Below are 18,994 nucleotides of genomic sequence, written 5' to 3'. Positions count from 1 at the left end.
TATTGTGTAGCTTGTGTATGGAGAATCTTGCGTCATATTATCATTTAAGTAAATAATATTTTAACTTGTTATGATTGTTCGGCATTTGACTACTGTATCACTCATCATCACAGCTATTCCTGTGTCACCGGTTATAACTGTGCCCTTACATAACACCGTGCATTATTGACAATGAACTAAGTAGGTAATGCTGGGGTTAATTCTCCAGAAAAATGCAGAGGCTCCAATTTAAACCTTTGAACTGGGGTTACTCTGAATGCAAACCCCTACACACTGACCAGTTAAAATTCTCTGGACATATGTGGCAGCCATTTTACATAATCTAGCAAACTGGAATTTCCTATCCCACGACACCCTGAGAGGAGTGTCACTGGAAGGTACATAATGGTCCAAGGGTATGTTTCACTACCACCTTCACCAGGATGAGTGGAATTGGACTAATACCCCAAACAAGGAGCAAAATATCATGGAGAATGTTGGTAAGTGAGCAGGGTAGCATTAGCTGAAAGACAAATGCTGCACTGAGCACACAAATGGCTTTGCACAAGGAAATTATTTAAAGAGGATAAAAGATAGTCAATTGAATTTTAAATTGTGAGGCATTCGGTAAACCTAATAAGTGAAACAGCAAAAGACAGAGTGGGTAACATGAGATTTCAGAATACAGAGTTATGGAGAAATTCAACAGGAACGGGCCCTTTGCCCATCTAGTCCATGCTGAAACTATTCAAACTGCCTGCTTCCAACAACCTACACCTGGGCCATAACCCTCCATATCCCTACTATCCATGTACCTATCCAAATTTCTCTCAAAGGTTGAAATTGAGCTCACAAGCACCACTTGTGCTGGCAGCCCATTCCACACCCTCTGAGTGAACAAGTTTGCCCTCATGTTCCCCTTAAACTTTTCACCTTTCCCCCTTAAATCATGATCTCTAGTTGTAATCCCACCCTACTTCAGTGAGAAAAGCCCACTTACATTTACCCTATCTGTACCACTCATAATTTTGCATACCACTATTAAGTCTCCTCTCAATCTTCTACCTTCTAAAGAATATAGTCCTAACCTATTTAATCTTTCCGTATAACTCAGGTCCTCCAGACCCACCAATATCTTTGTAAATTTTCTCTGCACTGTCAACGTTGTTTATATCCTTCCTGTACGTAGGTGACCAAAATAGTACAATTGAGGCCTTACCAATGCACTAGGGTTAACATACCTTCCCTGTACTCAGTACATTGATTTAAGAAGGCCAACGTACCAAAAGCTTTCTTTACAACTCTATCCATCTGTGATGCCACTTTCAATGAATTACTGTATGTACCTATATTCCCAGATCCCTTTGTTCCACCACACCCCTCATTGCCCTACTGTTCACCATGTAAGACCTACCCTATTTGGTTCTACAAATCTCGTGAAGTACAAACCCTCGCATTTGTCTGCATTAAATTGCATCTGCCATTTCTCAGCCCATTTTTCCAGCTGGCGCGGATCCCTGTGTAAGCCATGAAAGCCTTCCTCACTGTCCACTACACTCCCAATCTTGGTGTCATCCGCAAATCACATGACACATGTAATGCTTGGCTCCCTTTACACAAACAGACAAGTTTAACAGAAAGCACAAAACATTTCCCAAACCCATTCAAGTGCACAAGGACCAGGTTTTTGAAACTTCACAAATACCATGTAACTGTATAAATGTAAAGGTAACAAATCAAATGACATTGAGGTGGATTAAGAGGATAAATCAGGCAATCCACTCCACCAGTGAACAAGATGATGGCTGATTGGATTGTAATCTCAATTTCACATGTTCCTCCACTCTATTTGTTTAAAATGTAACTCTGCCAAAGATTTTCTTCCTCAAGGGGTAGTTGAAACAGAGCTCCAAACTGTCAAAAGCTTCAGGGAGGGGAAAAAAATTACCTCTCCTGTCATATGTGCAGACCCTTTATTTTTGAATTGTGATTCTAGATTCTCCCACAAATTATCCTGTCCACATTCACCATATCAGGTCCCTGAGAATCTTATTAATTTCAAACAAACTACTCTTCTAAACTCCAACTGATACAGCCAAGCCTGCCTAATTCTCCTCAATCAACAGACTTATAACTGATAGAATGGTTGTGGGTTTAGTAAATGTCTGAACTGCTCCCAATGTATTCACATTCTTTCCTTCAAATTGCAGACCTGTAATGTACACAGAACTGCAAGTGTGATCTCACCAGTGCCCTATAGTACAAACCCTTTCCTGGGTATTCAATCTCCAAACAATAACAAAAATATTGCTCGATGTTCTAACTGCAGGCCACCTCTACATAACGGATGGGTTCTGATTTTACAGACATCCAAAATTTTATTTTGTCCTTAAGTCATAAAATAAGGCAGTGTCATAATGAATGTCATCGAAAGCTCACAAGACTGATAAGACAGAACTATCACTAAAAGTAGAGAGAGGAACTAGTTCTGCTATCCATAAGAAGAAACATAAGTGTGGACATTGAACTTTGGAATGTAATAATATTGCGTAAGATTGGTCGTACCTGGCGGTGTAAGTATGGTGGGTGTCGGTAACCCAGGACTGGCCTGAGTCTGCACTAGTTGCAAACCAGCCATCTGTAAATCATGCAGCAGATTCCCAGAACCTTCTGCAGCTCAGAGATTACCACATAATGTATATTATGTATTGATCGTGAACTGTTGCAACTAGAAGCTAGATCTCTTAATGCAAGTTCCAGGAAAAAAAAATTGGGGACCTGTAATATCATGCCTGTATTAAACTAGTTACACTGAAGGAAGGAGAAGGCATTGGTAACCATTAAAGATAAAACAAATTTATTGAGAATTTGTACAGAAAAACATTCTGGAATTTTTACCTAGATGTCAGCAAAAGCCAATAAAAGGCAACATTTATAAAGATGGAATCAGACAGAGCTGATGCACAGAACTGCAGAACACTGCTGCTCCAACTCAGGCTCCTTTATTGAACAAAATACCAATGTAAACATTTAATACCTCTGATTTGAACTTAATAAATATTAGTAATACTGAATAGTACTTCAAACCTAAAAGTAAACAGTCTATTAAGAGTTTTTTTTTAAACACAGGGTTGTTTTATATCTATTTAATTTATAAAAAGGTAATTAATTGGTGTTTGTAAGAAAAAACATTCTGATATCGTTGGTTATCTAATTATGTTGGTTTGCCTCAAACACTCACCAACTATGTATGTGTGTGTGTGTCTCTCTCTCTCTCTCTCTCTCTCTCTCACACACACACACACACACACACACCTGAAGCAAATTGGATTTTTTGATATTGAATGTTTTCTTGAAGCTTACAACCTTATTCAACACCAGGCTATTTCACCTCATCCATCCACTTGGACAGGACAACTAACATGAGTTCATTTTTGGGACATGGGCATACTGGCAGGATCAGCATCTCTAACTGGCCTCAACAGACAGTGAGCTGTCCATGAGATTTACGCTATATAAATGGTTAGTACTTTTCCTAACCAGCTCACTTTGCTGGCTTTTCTGTTACTTTCAGCTTAATCAGTGAAGGAGGTGTTTTTTTTCTAAATAGGGAATACAAGAAATCATTGCAGCAAGATGCTCTTTCTGATGTAGGGAGTCAGAGGCTCAGGGTCATGACAAGACAGACCCAGGAGATTAAAAAACACTTGCAATCCCTCAAACTTTGGAGCTTAAGTGTAAGATCTGGAATACATTTGCCCATTTAAATTTAAAAGTCACTAACATTTTTACCTTATTCCTTGGCAGTTTCCTTTACCCGGCTTTACACAGCAGGACCAGAATAATTTGTACATTTGGAGTCAAAGTATTGATAGTTAAGGATCGTGGTGCAGTTGATAGACACAGAATAAATTCATTTCATAATACATTGTGTGTCACAAAAACAGTTTGATCTGAACATTTTTGACTGAAGTGATTCCTCATTATGCTCCCTGAGAATGCTGTTTGATTAGGAAGGAACACACACAAAATGCTGGTGGAACACAGAAGGCCAGTCAGCATCCATAGGAAGAAGCATAGTTGACATTTTGCGCCGAGACCCTTCGTCAGGACTAACTGAAAGAAGAGATAGTAAGAGATTTGAAAGTGGGAGCGGGAGGGGGAGATCAGAAATGATAGGAGAAGACAGGAGGGGGAGGGATGGAGCTAAGAGCTGGAAAGTTGATTGGCAAAAGGGATACAAGGCTGGAGAAGGGAAAGGATCATGGGTTGGGAGGCCTAGGGAGAAAGAAAGGGGGAGGGGAGCACCAGAGGAAGGTGGAGAGTAGGCAAGGAGATATTGTGAGAGGGACAGAGAGAGAAAAAAGGGAAAAATAATAAATAAATAAATAAATAAATAAATAAATAAATAAGGGATGGGGTAAGAATGGGAGGAGGGGCATTAACGGAAGTTAGAGAAGTCAATGCTCATGCCACCAGATTGGAGGCTACCCAGATGGAATATAAGGTGTTGTTCCTCCAACCTGAGTGTGGCTTCATCTTTATAGTAGAGGACTAAGAAGGCCTCTCTTTGAGAACTGCCTCAGGTTCAAGTTCCACCCCTTCCCAAAATGTTCTCCTGAGCAGAATCATCCACAAATGCCTCCACCAAAAGCCCTTCTAACGATTAGCTGAAAACCTTGGAAATGGGATTTTATCAGATTTACATGGCCAATGACACGCCAGTGAGGAGGAACAAAAGAAGGTGCATGCTACAGCGCTGCAAGAATACCAGGGTTCCCCACAAACCCACAATCAGTAAGTACATCTCAGTGATCATTAGAAGCTCAGAGTTGTGTGAGGTCCTTCAGCACCAAGCTGAATAGCCAGGGGGTGCTTGTTAGCTAGTAACATTACTGTCCCTCAATTCATGTTATCACAATAGAAGAGGAAAGCCAACCTGGGAATGTCACACTGAATCAGGTACAGGAACCTAGTGGCAGAACAAGGAGACAGTGCAGTCACACAGTATCTCAAAAGAAATAAAATTACAATGCTGATAACAGTGTGAGACCCCATGTGGATAGTTCATCAGATCAAAGCTGCTGATGCTCAAAGCACGGCCAAGGAAGAAAAATGCTTCTCCACAAATGGGCAGATAAGGTTACTCCCTTGTGACACTGCAGAGCTCTGTTTATGAATTAAAACAGGAACCTGTGTTAACTAACAAAGGAAGATCAGCACAAGTCATATTCAATATCAAAAACATTCAGGCATATTTATGGACAAATACAAACAACTTTCTGTAGGACAGCCACATGACAGCACAACCAGTTATTGGCAACCTACCTAACATCCGTAATGTTAAAGAAACTTAAGTAGCTAAGTTCTCAGTGCATGCAAAACACTCTGTCGTTGGCAACGGTCATGCCAGCCTTCTACAGCTAAGTTCTACAAGCAGACACTGTCCTCTAAAGGTTTGTATTGCATCCAGTTTGGGGAATGAACATTAAGACTGTACAGAATGTGAACTTTGAATCATTTAAAAGATGCCATTTAACAGAAATGGGAATGTAAACGTGCACTGAGCTAATCAATATTCATTCATTTAAATGAAATCCCATATATGGCTCTACCGATAAAATACTTCTACCATCTCATCTACTCTTTGCTCTTCAATTTACTACCCAGGTAACTGAATAGTACATTGGGTAAATTCCAATATGCTATGATTATTTTGTATAACAGCAGCACATTTTTGAACAGTACCAGGCAACAGTTCCACTTCTGTGACATTTAAGGAGCAGCTGTTGTATCTGCACTGCATTGTTCCACACAGTGCCAGGAGCTTGCCATTAACCTCTGCATCAAGGCATGAAGCAAAAATATCAAACTGGGGTGCTTTGCTTCTTGATCCAAGTGGGAGGATCGGCTAATGCACAGAGCTGTGATGAGACGGCCATCTACAGTACCACATCCAGATCTTGTCCTTACCAAGGATATGCCAGTGGCAGAGGGAGAACAGTAGAGATTTGTCAGATTCTCTCTAGGCATTTCAGGGGATTGTCCTAGTGCAGGCATTAAACTGAAAGGGCTGGTATACCCAAGAGTTTAGACTTAAGAGATGATCTCAATGAAACATACAGAATTCTGATGGCACTTGATATGGTGGATACTGGAATGATGCTGGGTTTCCAGGACCCACAATCACAATCTCAAAATAAGGGGGGGGGTGCGGTCAGCAATCTGGGATTGAAATGAGTTTATTTGGTTGTGAATCTCGAGAATTCTCCAGCCAAGAGGGTTATGGAAATCACCAAGGAGATTCAAAACAGAGATCGGTAGATTGCAGGATACCAAGGAAATCAGGGGATATCAGGATAGATCAGGAAAGTAGCAATGATCGGTCTTGATCTGACTGAATGAGGGAGTTTACCTCTGATGCTAATACTATCACCTTATCAAATTAATCTGATAACAACTCACTAAAGAAAATGTTACCTGGCTTGTCAATTTCTTACAATTGTTAAAACAAAAACACATTCATTCATCATTTTTAATTTTTCAAACTGGAATATGTGCCTGGCATCTTGCAAGTCCACAAGCAAAATATGTCCTAATCTACAAGTCAACTTGTAAGAAGTGTTTCTGATAAGTCACCAGAGGTGAAGTACAGTCACAACTTCTCCCAAGTGAAATGAAGGATTCTCCTTTCTAACAGTGGATTGCATAAACTATCCAACAGCAATTAAATTGATAAAAACTACTGAATTATTTTATAAATAATGCCTAATTATGGTTTAGATAAATCGAACATTTTAAATTGCAAATAGTGTATTCTAATCAACTACACAACATTGTAAATATTACAAGTGGTCTGAGTGTTTTTTTGAGTGCATTAAATCAGATTTCTGAGAGATAATTGACACAATTAATACTGATGTCACGGTCTACAGAGGGAAGGACTGAAGTTGTTGCTACTACAATGAACAGGTATAGGTAAAAATGATGGCTACCCCAAAGGAACCAGTATTGGACAAAACCCTTTTATTGCTTTAGGAACAGATTGCATACCATCCGTGGTTATATAGTAGAATGAGGATGGAAATAGGAAATGTAGAATGAAGACACTTTGTAAAAGGTTCTTCCAGGTTTCCCACAATTCTTTAGTGTTTCCTTAAACAAGTGCAAAATGAGATTTCCCTGAAACCAAACCCAATGACAAAGGGAATCTTTGAACAAATATCCTCAAGTAGAGAAAGACTTGTCAGAAAACCAGCTGAGCAATTTGAATGGCAGCCTTTGAACACGACAAGAAGTCACTGGCTTCATTTGAAAACATTCTCCTCAGGGTAGAAAGGAAAAGCAGCATTAGTTCTCGTGGGCATACTGCTGTATTTATATTACCACCAAGGTGGTCAGATAGCTTACGTCAGGAGAGCTTACATTAGCAGGTGGCTGCATCTCTTTCAAACCACACAAGGCCACCAATGGCAGGAAAGATTCCCAGCTGATGGAGTTGACACATTTGTGGTAAAGGAAAAGTAATATTTCAACTTGGTAGACCTAACATGAGCCAAACCAACCACCAACTATATAAAAGCCTCACCCTCTTCACATTTGTACTTGCCTTATACTGATTATGTGAATCTTTTATACAAAACCAGTTAACTCTTCCTTAATTTTTGGTTTGTCCAACAAAGTAACTTGTGGGGCAGATTACCACTTATCCAATTAATCTTTTCAATAATCTTGGTCTAGAAAGAGGCCAACTATATTCATTTGGTACAGGACCATTGACATTACATTCAAAGAATGAAAACATCGGAAACCAAATCCGTGCTCTTCGGCTGTGTTGATATGCTCGAGTGTTGGCTAATGTGTGGTAGTACAAAAACAGTCTTGTGGTAATATAAAATGCGATGAAGACATCGATTGAGTAATGTTCATGTGCAGCCAGGATGAAGAAGATTCCAAATAGGTTCATTACCCAGGACAAGGTATGCAAGAAGTTCCAGCTTCTTGGTGTATCTAATTGAGGGTGAAAGGAAATATTATACGTCAGGTTTAGTTCTCAGTTTCAGCTGAGCTACAAGACCAGTACTAATAAAATGAAAACAAACAGAATAAAGATTACCCTACTAATTGGCTAGAATTAACAACACACTAAGCCTCACATTAAATACACAACAATGCACTGTACCTTTCATGGCTCATTAAAGAACTCACCAATTAATCCTGGCCTCAAACTTTACCTCAGAGCTCTCACATGCTTGTCCAATTTTCTGTTGCATGTTTCCTTGAATACACTTCCAACTTCCGACTGGAACCTTCCTTCCTATTTCTGTGAAAGAGTTTCTCCTCTTATCTCTTCTCTTTCCTTTACCATTTACAAATGTGTTGGGACCACTTCTTTTTATACTGTATATCAATGATTTAGATGATGGAATAGATGGTTTTGTTGCCAAGTTTGCAGATGATACCAAGATTGGTGGAGGGGCACGTAGTGTTGAGGAAACAGGCAGGATGCAGAAGGACTTAGACAGATTAGGAGAATGGGTAAGTAAGTGGCAAATGAAATACAATGTTGGAAAATGTATGGTCATGCACTTTGGTAGTAGAAATAAATGTGCAGACTATTTTCTAAACGGGGAGAAAATCCAGGAATCTGAGATGCAGAGGGACTTGGGAGTCCTTGTGTAGAACATCCTGAATGTTTACTTGCAGGTTGAATCGGTGGTGAGGAAGGCAAATGCCATGTTAGCATTCATTTCAAGAGGGCTTGAATACAAGAGCAAGGATGTAATGCTGAGGCTTTATAAGGCACTGGTGAGGCCTCACCTTGAGTATTGTGAACAGTTTTGGGCCCCTCCTTTTAGAAAAGATGCGCTGGCATTGGAGATGGTCCAGAGGAGGTTCACAAGGATGATTCCAGGAATGAAACAGTTATCATACGAGAAAAGTTTAATGGCTCTAGGTGTGTACTCACTGGAATTCAGAAGGATGGTGGGGGGGAATCTCATTGAAACCTTGTTGAAAGGTCTAGACAGAGTAGATGTGGAAAGGATGTTTCCCATGGTGGAAGAGTCTAGGACAAGAGGGCACAGCCTCAGGATAGAGGGGCACCCTTTCAAAACAGAGTTGCGGAGAAATTTCTTTAGCCAAAGGGTGGTGAATTTGTGAAATTTATTGCCACATGCAGCTGTGGAGGCCAGGTTGCTGGGTGTATTTAAGGCAGAGGTTGATAGCTTCTTGATCGGATATGGCATCAAAGGTCACAAGGAGAAGGCCAGGAACTGGGGTTGAGGAGGAGATAGAAAAAACGGATCAGCCATGATTGAATGGCGGAGCAGACTCGATGGGCCAGATGGCCTAATTCTGCTCCTATGTCTTATGGTGATAAATGGAAAACTAGCTAATCAGATCCAAAATTGGCTTGGTGATTGAAAGCAGAGGTGGATTTAAATTGTGACCAGTAGTGTACTACAGGAATCAGTGCTTGTCACAATATATTAAACTTGGGCGTACATGTAGGTGCTAGGATTAGTAAGTTTGCAGATGACATGAGCAATGATGGTGTTGAGTATAGTGAAGAAAGTTTTCTCAGGCTACAGCAGGCCACGGATCAGATGGAAAGTTGGTTGGAGATTTTGGCAGATAGAAAGTAATCCCAACGAATGCAAGGTGATACATTTTGGGGGAGATATATACAGAAGATTGCAGGGTACATGGGAATGTTGATGAACAGATGGACAATGGCATTTAAGTCTATGGTTCCCAAAAGTTGCAACACGGGTAGACAATGGGGTGAAGAAGCCATATGGTACATTTGCTACATACGCCAGGACATGGAATATAAAAGTTTTGTAAATTTGTTATGTTACAAGTATACATAACACTTGTTTCACACTCTGCTTTGAAATGCAGACACCCCTTCACAGAGAGAACCTGTGGTATGTCAAATACTGGCTGAACAAGTAATCTTTGGGGTACTATAAGTCTGTATCTTTGCTGCACACTTGAGTGCTTGGTGATGGGTGTCGAAGCTTTTTTTTCCGCTGCTGGGGGAGGGGGGATTGTTGCTTTGCTGCTGCTTATGCAAGGGAGGGGCAACTGGGGGGGCTTTGGGGTTTTAACATTTAACTGTCATTCATTCTTTGGGGCATTCCTCTGTTTTCGTGGATGGTTGCGAAGAAAAGGTATTTCAGGATGTATATTGTATACATTTCTCTGACATTAGAAGGTGGATAGGAAATTGTATAGGAAACAGGGGGTAAATCAGGTGCTTGAGGAGTATAAGAAGTGCAAGAAAATACTTAAGAAAGAAATCAGGAGGGCAAAAAGAAGACATGAGGTTGCCTTGGCAGTCAAAGTGAAGGATAATCCAAAGAGCTTTTACAAGTATATTAAGAGCAAAAGGATTGTAAGGGATAAAATTGGTCCTCTTGAAGATCAGAGTGGTCGCCTATGTGCAGAACCAAAGGAAATGGGGGAGATCTTAAATAGGTTTTTTGCGTCTGTATTTACTAAGGAAGCTGGCATGAAATCTATGGAAATGAGGGAATCAAGTAGTGAGACCATGGAAACTGTACAGATTGAAAAGGAGGAGGTGCTTGCTGTCTTGAGGAAAATTAAAGTGGATAAATCCCCGGGAGCTGACAAAGTGTTCCCTCGGACCTTGAAGGAGACTAGTGTTGAAATTTCAGGGGCCCTGGCAGAAATATTTAAAATGTCGCTGTCTACGGGTGAGGTGCCGGAGGATTGGAGAGTGGCTCATGTTGTTCCGTTGTTTAAAAAAGGATCGAAAAGTAATCCGGGAAATTATAGGCCGGTGAGTTTAACGTCAGTAGTAGGTAAGTTATTGGAGGGAGTACTAAGAGACAGAATCTACAAGTATTTGGATAGACAGGGACTTATTAGGGAGAGTCAACATGGCTTTGTGCGTGGTAGGTCATGTTTGACCAATCTGTTGGGAGTTTTTCGAGGAGGTTACCAGGAAAGTGGATGAAGGGAAGGCAGTGGATATTGTCTACATGGACTTCAGTAAGGCCTTTGACAAGGTCCCGCATGGGAGGTTAGTTAGGAAAATTCAGTCGCTAGGTATACATGGAGAGGTGGTAAATTGGATTAGACATTGGCTCGATGGAAGAAGCCCGAGAGTGGTGGTAGAGAATTGCTTCTCTGAGTGGAGGCCTGTGACTAGTGGTGTGCCACAGGGATCAGTGCTGGGTCCATTGTTATTTGTCAACTATATCAACGATCTGGATGATAATGTGGTAAATTGGATCAGCAAGTTTGCTGATGATACAAAGATTGGAGGTGTAGTAGCCAGTGAGGAAGGTTTTCAGAGCCTGCAGAGGGACTTGGACCAGCTGGAAAAATGGGCTGAAAAATGGCAGATGGAGTTTAATACTGACAAGTGTGAGGTATTGCACGTTGGAAGGACAAACCAACGTAGAACATACAGGGTTAATGGTAAGGCACTGAGGAGTGCAGTGGAACAGAGGGATCTGGGAATAGAGATACAAAATTCCCTAAAAGTGTTGTCACAGGTAGATAGGGTCGTAAAGAGAGCTTTTGGTACATTGGCCTTTATTAATCAAAGTATTGAGTATAAGAGCTGGAATGTTATGATGAGGTTGTATAAGGCATTGGTGAGGCCGAATCTGGAGTATTGTGTTCAGTTTTGGTCACCAAATTACAGGAAGGATATAAATAAGGTTGAAAGAGTGCAGAGAAGGTTTACAAGGATACTGCCGGGACTTGAGAAACTCAGTTACAGAGAAAGGTTGAATAGGTTAGGACTTTATTCCCTGGAGCGTAGAAGAATGAGGGGAGATTTGATCGAGGTATATAAAATTATGATGGGTATAGATAGAGTGAATGCAAGCAGGCTTTTTCCACTGAGGCAAGGGGAGAAAAAAAACCAGAGGACATGGTTAAGGGTGGGGGGGGGGGAGTTTAAAGGGAACATTAGGGGGGGCTTCTTCACACAGAGAGTGGTGGGAGTATGGAATGAGCTGCCAGACGAGGTGGTAAATGCGGGTTCTTTTTTAACATTTAAGAATAAATTGGACAGATACATGGATGGGAGGTGTATGGATATGATCCGTGTGCAGGTCAGTGGGACTAGGCAGAAAATGGTTCGGCACAGCCAAGAAGGGCCTGTTTCTGTGCTGTAGTTTCTATGGTTCTGTGGTTCTATTAAATGTACCTTTGAACCTTTAACTGGATTTGGGAGTATTATGTGTGGTTCTGGTGGTCACACGGATGTGTTAGCAGGAGAGATTCACTGGATATTCTCACTGGGACAGGCAGCATCCCTGGAGGGGAATATGTGGGATAAGGAGGAGAGATGAAAACAGGAAAAATAAGGGAAACAGAACATATGGGGGAGTGGTTATCATAACTTTGAGGATTTAATGTTCTTGCTGCTGGGGTGTTATTTAGCTGTGACCCAGCAGTGGATAGACACATCGGTGTGGGAATGTGCAGTGGAACTGAAAAGGGTGCCCACTGGGAGATCCCAACTGCAGATGGAGTGAAGGTGCTCAACGAAGTGGTCCTATATCAGGTCTCACCGATTTAGAGGAGGCCACACTGGGGCCACCAGATACAATAAATAACATCACTGGAATCACATGTGAAAGAATGCCTCATCTGGAAGGGCTGTTGAGGGCCCTGAATGGTGGTGAGTGAAGAGATATAGGCGCAGGAGTTGTTACAGGGCGAAGTGCCTGGCAATGGAGGAGGATTGGCGAGGATGCATGAGCAGATGCGAGAGTCATGGAGAGAGTGATCCTGAGGAATGTGGAGAGGGAAGGGGAGATGTGCCTGGTGTTGGCGGAGGAAGTTGTTAAGAATACATTAGATGCATAGACTGAAGATGACTCCAATTTCCCTCCATAGATACTGCCTGACCCATAAAGTTCTTCCAGCCCTCTTTGGTGTTGCTCCAGATTCAAGCAGTGTCTTGTGTCTTCAATAGAATGTTGCCAGGACTGGAGGGCTGTGGTTTGTATAGACTGGATTTATTCTCACTAGAACGGAGGAGATGTAGAGCAGCTACTTCTCTTCAACCATTCGGTTCTTGAAACAATCAGCACAATCCTAATCAGTGCCTCAGTATAGCAACACTATGATCACTTAGACCACTTTGGACTGAATTCACCTTTTTTTGCTAAATGTGCTTCTTCTTGTACTTTTATGCATAACTTATGTATATTTTCTGCTTAATTTATGTTTTTCGTGTGCATGTTGCTTATATAATGCGATGTGTCTGCAATGCTACTGCAAGTATGTATTTCTCAAGAGTGTACTTCAGTGACTATACTGTCCTCCTAAAACCTAAGATGTAATATTTGATGATTCATTTCATAAATAAATCCATTATCCAATCTTCCGACTTAAAACTGGTTGGTTTTACACACTATCTGAATCATTACATTATTACTGCTGATAGTAATCACTTCCTTCTCCTAGTAACAGTCTTTGCCCACTCAAGTAAGCCAATGATGAAGAACAATCTCGTGCTTACATTCCGTGACAAAGAAGTTGAGCATGGTGAGGACAACCGTATGGCCACTGAACATGTAGTCTCCACAAGTATGCACGCCTGTTAGTGTCATTCCAAAACCACTCCAAATTGCGAGTGCCCTTTGAAATTTGGCCCACATGTCTCCATACAACTGAAAGAAGAAAAAACATAGTGTTGACCAAAGATCACTGAACTTTCTACCACTATTACAGCAGAACTATTCACAAGCCTCTGACGGCATTATGCTTATGTTACTGAGTTAGTAATCCAGAGATCTGCACTGTTAAGTCAGCTGCAACTACGGATTTTAAATATAGCTCATTACTCATTTTAAATAAAAAGTCAGGACCAAAGCTGATGACACTGATAAACCCATTTGCTCATTACCTTTCTCAGTGAGGAGATGGTCCATCCTTAAGCCACCTGCCCTGCACTAAATTATATAATCATACACTGAGTTATCGCAAGTTACAAAACCCTGAGCACTAATGCTCATATCCCATACAAGAATATAGAAAATAATACCAAAAATTGAAATTAATGCACATAAAAGCATGGGATTAAGGTACATTATTACAATTAAGTTTTCACCTAAAAAACAAAATTCCCCATGAGTCCCAAATTAAGGAGACACGCGTGCAAAGCTGTACACATGCCTAAACCAACTTCATGCTGGGGCACTCTTAACAGCTGGAGCGAAAAAGGCAAAAGAAATGGCTAAAACACAACACACAGCATATCCAACATAGGGATTCAGGGCAGTTTGAACAATGTCACCAGACCTTGGGCTCAGGTTGGATTGACACATCTGGGCTCTTCATGTGTAGGTGTATTTACCAGCATGGCAGTACATTAACACGTCAGCTGGGACCTAAAGGGGGAGGACCCCGCAAAATCAGACCAGTCATCCTGTGTTTTTTGCCCCACTGGAGCTGAGAGAGTCAAGTCCAAAATAATTGTGTCTTCATGTTCTAATTGATTGTGGTCAGCCATGTAATACTTAGGAGATCTTTACCCAAAAACAAGTTTTAAACAAAGTTGAGTGGAGAAAGGATACTAAAGTATCTAAAACCAGATTCAAGAAACAAATCTTAAAACAGGTTTCCACATATTTGCAAGGTCTTGGGGGACTGGGCACCTGAAGAGAATATCTACTCCCTGATGGCACACTGCCAACACATCTCCCCATCCCACCTTGATCCACTACCATTCATGTAAATCTGTCATGACTGTGTCACTAGGGTGAGGATACTTGACAGTTGAAAAAACACAAATAGTGACATACATGGATAGATACAATTGACAGAGTTGGAAAAACACAGTGACATTCAGACAGGTACATGATAGGAAAGGTTTAGAGGGATACGAGTCAAATGAGACTAGCTCAGGTGGGAATCTTGGTTGGCATGGACAAATTGACTGAAGGGCTGATTACGTGCTATTCTAAGCAGTTCCAGATTTTCTTTAATGTATCTAGTATTTATTCAGAACTATGTGAGTGAGGTGATAAACTCATCACAATGACATGCAGAGTGAGGGGTGGGGGATTTTAAATATTTAGCAGGCAAATCGCAAGTGAACATTTTAGCTATTATTTGTCATTTTCAAATGTTCAAAATCTTATCCTTCACAATCAGCTTTTCAAATTTTGTAGAAGCATGTTTTATTTCATTTGTGTATGAAATTCATTGCAATGTTGAAAGCCACAGCAAATTAAATCTCACAACATTAAAACAAAATACCATTCAGCCAATGAGCCAGCTTGAGGACTAGCTTGCATCATTTGGAAATACTTACTTTTCCAGAACACTGTAGGTGGTGGCCAGGAACAGAGAGCGAGGTAACAAACATAGTAACGCAGCGTAATAAGAACACTGTTCCCATCAGGCTACACATGCGACGAAGCAGGATAGACCTGGAGGACAACAATAAACAGCCAAAGATACAGTGAAGACCGCAATTCATTCCACAAACACAAGATCAAATTTCATTTCCCCATTACGCTCTAAGCATCCAATCACCATAAAAGATTTAAATTTTGCTCCTGATTTACCAACAAAACAGTGAATTAAAATAGATCTCTGCACAATGCATTTGTCACTGATAAGTGTTTATCACAAGCTCACACTACAACTTGAAGAATAGCGTAAATGTCTTTTGAGCACTATGCCTTGGGTTACTTGTGTATATTACTATCAGAAAGTTCTGTGATGATGACCAACAGATTTTTAATTTAATCCTTTTCCTCCCTACTAAAATGACCTCTCTGGTCCATTCACCATTCTCCAACCAACAGTAAATCAGCATGCCGCATACTACCTGCTCTATGAGAATTGCACTGGTAAAAATACTCAAGTTTAATCAACTGAGCATTTGGTGCTTGTGACAGGCAAGATAATGAGCTCGCTCAAGCTAAACAGTAAGGTCATCACCTGACACTACGACAGTGCTCCTAGATTCTGTCTCTGCATGGTTCTGCAAGATAAAGGAAGTTTATCTTGATGCAATTACAACATTTCACAATTTTATCCAAAATACAAAATGTAAAACAATTTTTCAAAAATGCACCGATCAATTTCCTAAAAAGCTTTTCACTGCTGCTCTAACATCTTTTCCCAAACCAACCACAAAGCCCTCCTAATGCCTGGCTCCCTGTCACCAGGCCACCTTGTATCTGTGAACAAGCCCGTGCTGAATTCCTTACTGACAGCACAGGGCAAGCTCACAATAACCATGCAATTGGGACAGCAAAGAGTTATTTATAAAAACTCACCAAATCTCTGCTGGCCAGGAGCCATTCATTGTGGTCCAAGGTGCACTCTGCTGCTGGGAACTGAGCAGAGAGCTTGCCATATTGTGCTGGGCCTTCCTCAATATGAATACTGGGCTGCATCACTGCTAAGCTCACTCATGGCAAAAGTTGTCATTCCTATTGTGACTCAGTGAATCGTTTAAATAATAATAATAATGATAATAATAATAAGTACTTTATTGATCCTAAGTGGGAAATCATTTCATTACAGCAGCAACATTTTAAAACACACTTGGCAATAATAAATATTAAAATTAATATAATGATATTAATCAATAATATACAGAATAATTTACCAATGTGCAATACTGTACAATAATAAATGCACAAAATAAGAAAAGTGACTATTGTACTATGATGCGTGCTCTCCTGTTGTACAGAGATGAACGGTTGTATATGCTTATTGCATTTGGTAGGAAAGATTTTCGATAATGATCCTTGTGACAGGGCTGAATGAATCTGCTCGAAAGGGTGCTCCACTGCTTATTTAGTAGGTTATGGAGTGGATGTGCCAGATTGCCATAATGGATAACAGTTTGTTTAGTGACCTCCTCTCCACCAGTTACTCAAAAGAGTCTGAGTTGTAGCCAAGGACAGATCCAGCCTTTTTGATGAGTTTATTTAGTCTTTTTGCATCACCAGCACCAGTGCTGCTCCCCCAACATACAGCCACAAAGAAGATTGTACTTGCTACTGTGGACCAGCAAAAGATCACCAACATCCTGCTCACATATTGAAGGATCTCAGCTTCCTTAGAAAATAGAGCCTACTCATCCCCTTCCTGTAAACAGCCTCCGCATTGATTTTCCAGTCAAGTCTGTTGTAGAGGTGAACACCCAAGCATTTGTACTCCTCTACCACCACAACTTCTTCTCCCAGAATGTATACAGGACTCTCCACTCCTACATGAGGTTGGTTAGGCAAACTGTAGAGTGAAGATCTCATCTGCAGTCTAAGGTAAGTCAGGACCAGCCTCTCCAGCACCTTCATCACCTGAAATGTGAGGGCAGTTGGTCTGTAGTCATTAAGTTCACATGGAGTTGCCTTCTCCAGTACAAGAACCGAGCAGGAAGTCTTCCACAGCACCGGTATCTTTTCCTGACTCAGACTCAGATTGTAAAGGTGCTGCAAAATACCAGACAGCTGGCTCACACAGGCCTTCAGTAGCCTGGGGCTGATACCATCCGGTCCAGCAGCCCTGCCATGTTGTAGTCTCTCCAGCTGTCTTTTAACTGCCTTTCTTTTTATTAATTTTCAAAATTATAAACAAAATAACAATGTTGATACAAAGAGATTGGAATAATCTTATTACTAATAAACATATACAAAAAAGATTTCAGATAGTCTTTTAACTTGACCTGCAGTCAGAGTCAGGTGGGGGAGGGTGGACACCCCTACAGAGGCAGGATACTCCAAAGTTGGGGGTTTGGAACACAAGGACTCACTAGAGAGGAGGAAGCAGGCTTCAGGGGGCAGGGAAAGTGTGTGGTTTGGGCAAGTGGGAGAGGGGACAGCAGGAGGTCCCATGCTGAACCTGTTGAAAAACAAGATCAATTCATTGGCCCTATCCAGGCGGTCCTCGATCTTCCTTTCCTTAACCTTGAAGCCAGTGATCTGCTTCATGCCCGACCACACGTCCCTTATGCTATTCTGCTGGAGCTTCCTCTTGTAGGATTCTTTGCACTCCTTCAATATTCCAAAATTTTAAATCATTTGGAATGTACAGCAACTAACATCCTCAATTGTTTCGCCCCAGAATTTACAAAAGTACCTTTGCAGATTATCAAAAGGCAACAAGCAATCAGAAGAGAATTTACTTGCACAGATAACTGGGACAACCTGGACTACTAATCTAGAGAATGGAGTTCAATCTCATCACAGCAAATGAGAAATTAATGCAATTAAATTAAATGATAACCACAAGACTAAGATCATCATAAAAACCATCAGAGGGAATCAAAAGCATTCAGTAAATTGGAGCCAAGTTCTTCCAAGACTTAATGTAAGATGGCAGTGTGCTTGGACACAGCAGCTTCTACAGGATCAGCCAATTATTATTATTGTCTTTTTTAAAAGTATTTTGTTATGAACACAAGACCCTACTGGATATCAATAACCTAAAGTAGGTCTACCCCATCAGCAAGTTGCTCGATGGTGGAGAAACTGAAGGAACTGGACTTGGTACAGATCATGCTACTGCCTGTGTCAGACAGGCGGAGGAGTCGGTGTGCAAAGTCTAACTACAAATGATCATTTTAAGTCACTATTCTTGTGATCTCAAGACCCTGTTGGACACTGTTAATCTGGAAAGCTACAAGTCCGGTTCATAGGTTTATTGGCACACAGTGGAGGAGCTGTGTGGCCTTGGTCAGAGTGAGGACCAGGCTTCAAGCCACGGTACAGCTGCCCAGAAGAGCCAGAGGTGGAGTTGCTTCAATCCGGGAGGCAGTGTGGCATGGCATACAAGCTGAAGTTGGTGCTGGGCCCCAGGGAGAAATGCTGCAACATTCATGGAATCGGATTTGGACAGTATTTTTTTGTGACTGCATTTTACTGGTGGGTGCAGGGTGGAGATACGTCTCTATGAGAAGTGCAAGGACCTTCTTCCCTCCACTAGCCTGCAGGTCACCCTTGGCCAAGGTATAGCACCTGCTTAGCCCCCTGATCAGAGTCAAGTGAAGCAATGG

At 41.2% G+C, this 18,994-nt stretch overlaps 1 protein-coding gene across 5 annotated transcripts in view; it reads right to left on the bottom strand.

Moving 5' to 3' along the window:
• Positions 1–2,829: 2,829 nt before the first annotated feature.
• The window catches only part of samd8 (sterile alpha motif domain containing 8), an 83,643-nt gene continuing 67,478 nt past the window's right edge, over positions 2,830–18,994 (bottom strand). For all 5 annotated transcript variants that reach the window (XM_063070295.1, XM_063070298.1, XM_063070296.1 and 2 more), the window contains 3 exons: positions 15,293–15,410; positions 13,496–13,646; positions 2,830–7,989 (listed from right to left, as the gene is read on the bottom strand). In XM_063070295.1, the coding sequence (XP_062926365.1) occupies positions 7,685–7,989; positions 13,496–13,646; positions 15,293–15,410 (574 nt within the window). In that variant the 3' untranslated portion in view covers positions 2,830–7,684. The remainder of the gene's footprint in view (positions 7,990–13,495; positions 13,647–15,292; positions 15,411–18,994) is intronic.

The sequence above is a fragment of the Mobula hypostoma genome, chromosome 18, assembly GCF_963921235.1.
Source record: "Mobula hypostoma chromosome 18, sMobHyp1.1, whole genome shotgun sequence".
NCBI classification, from domain to species: domain Eukaryota; kingdom Metazoa; phylum Chordata; class Chondrichthyes; order Myliobatiformes; family Myliobatidae; genus Mobula; species Mobula hypostoma.
This window is presented reverse-complemented; position numbering and strand designations above follow the sequence as displayed.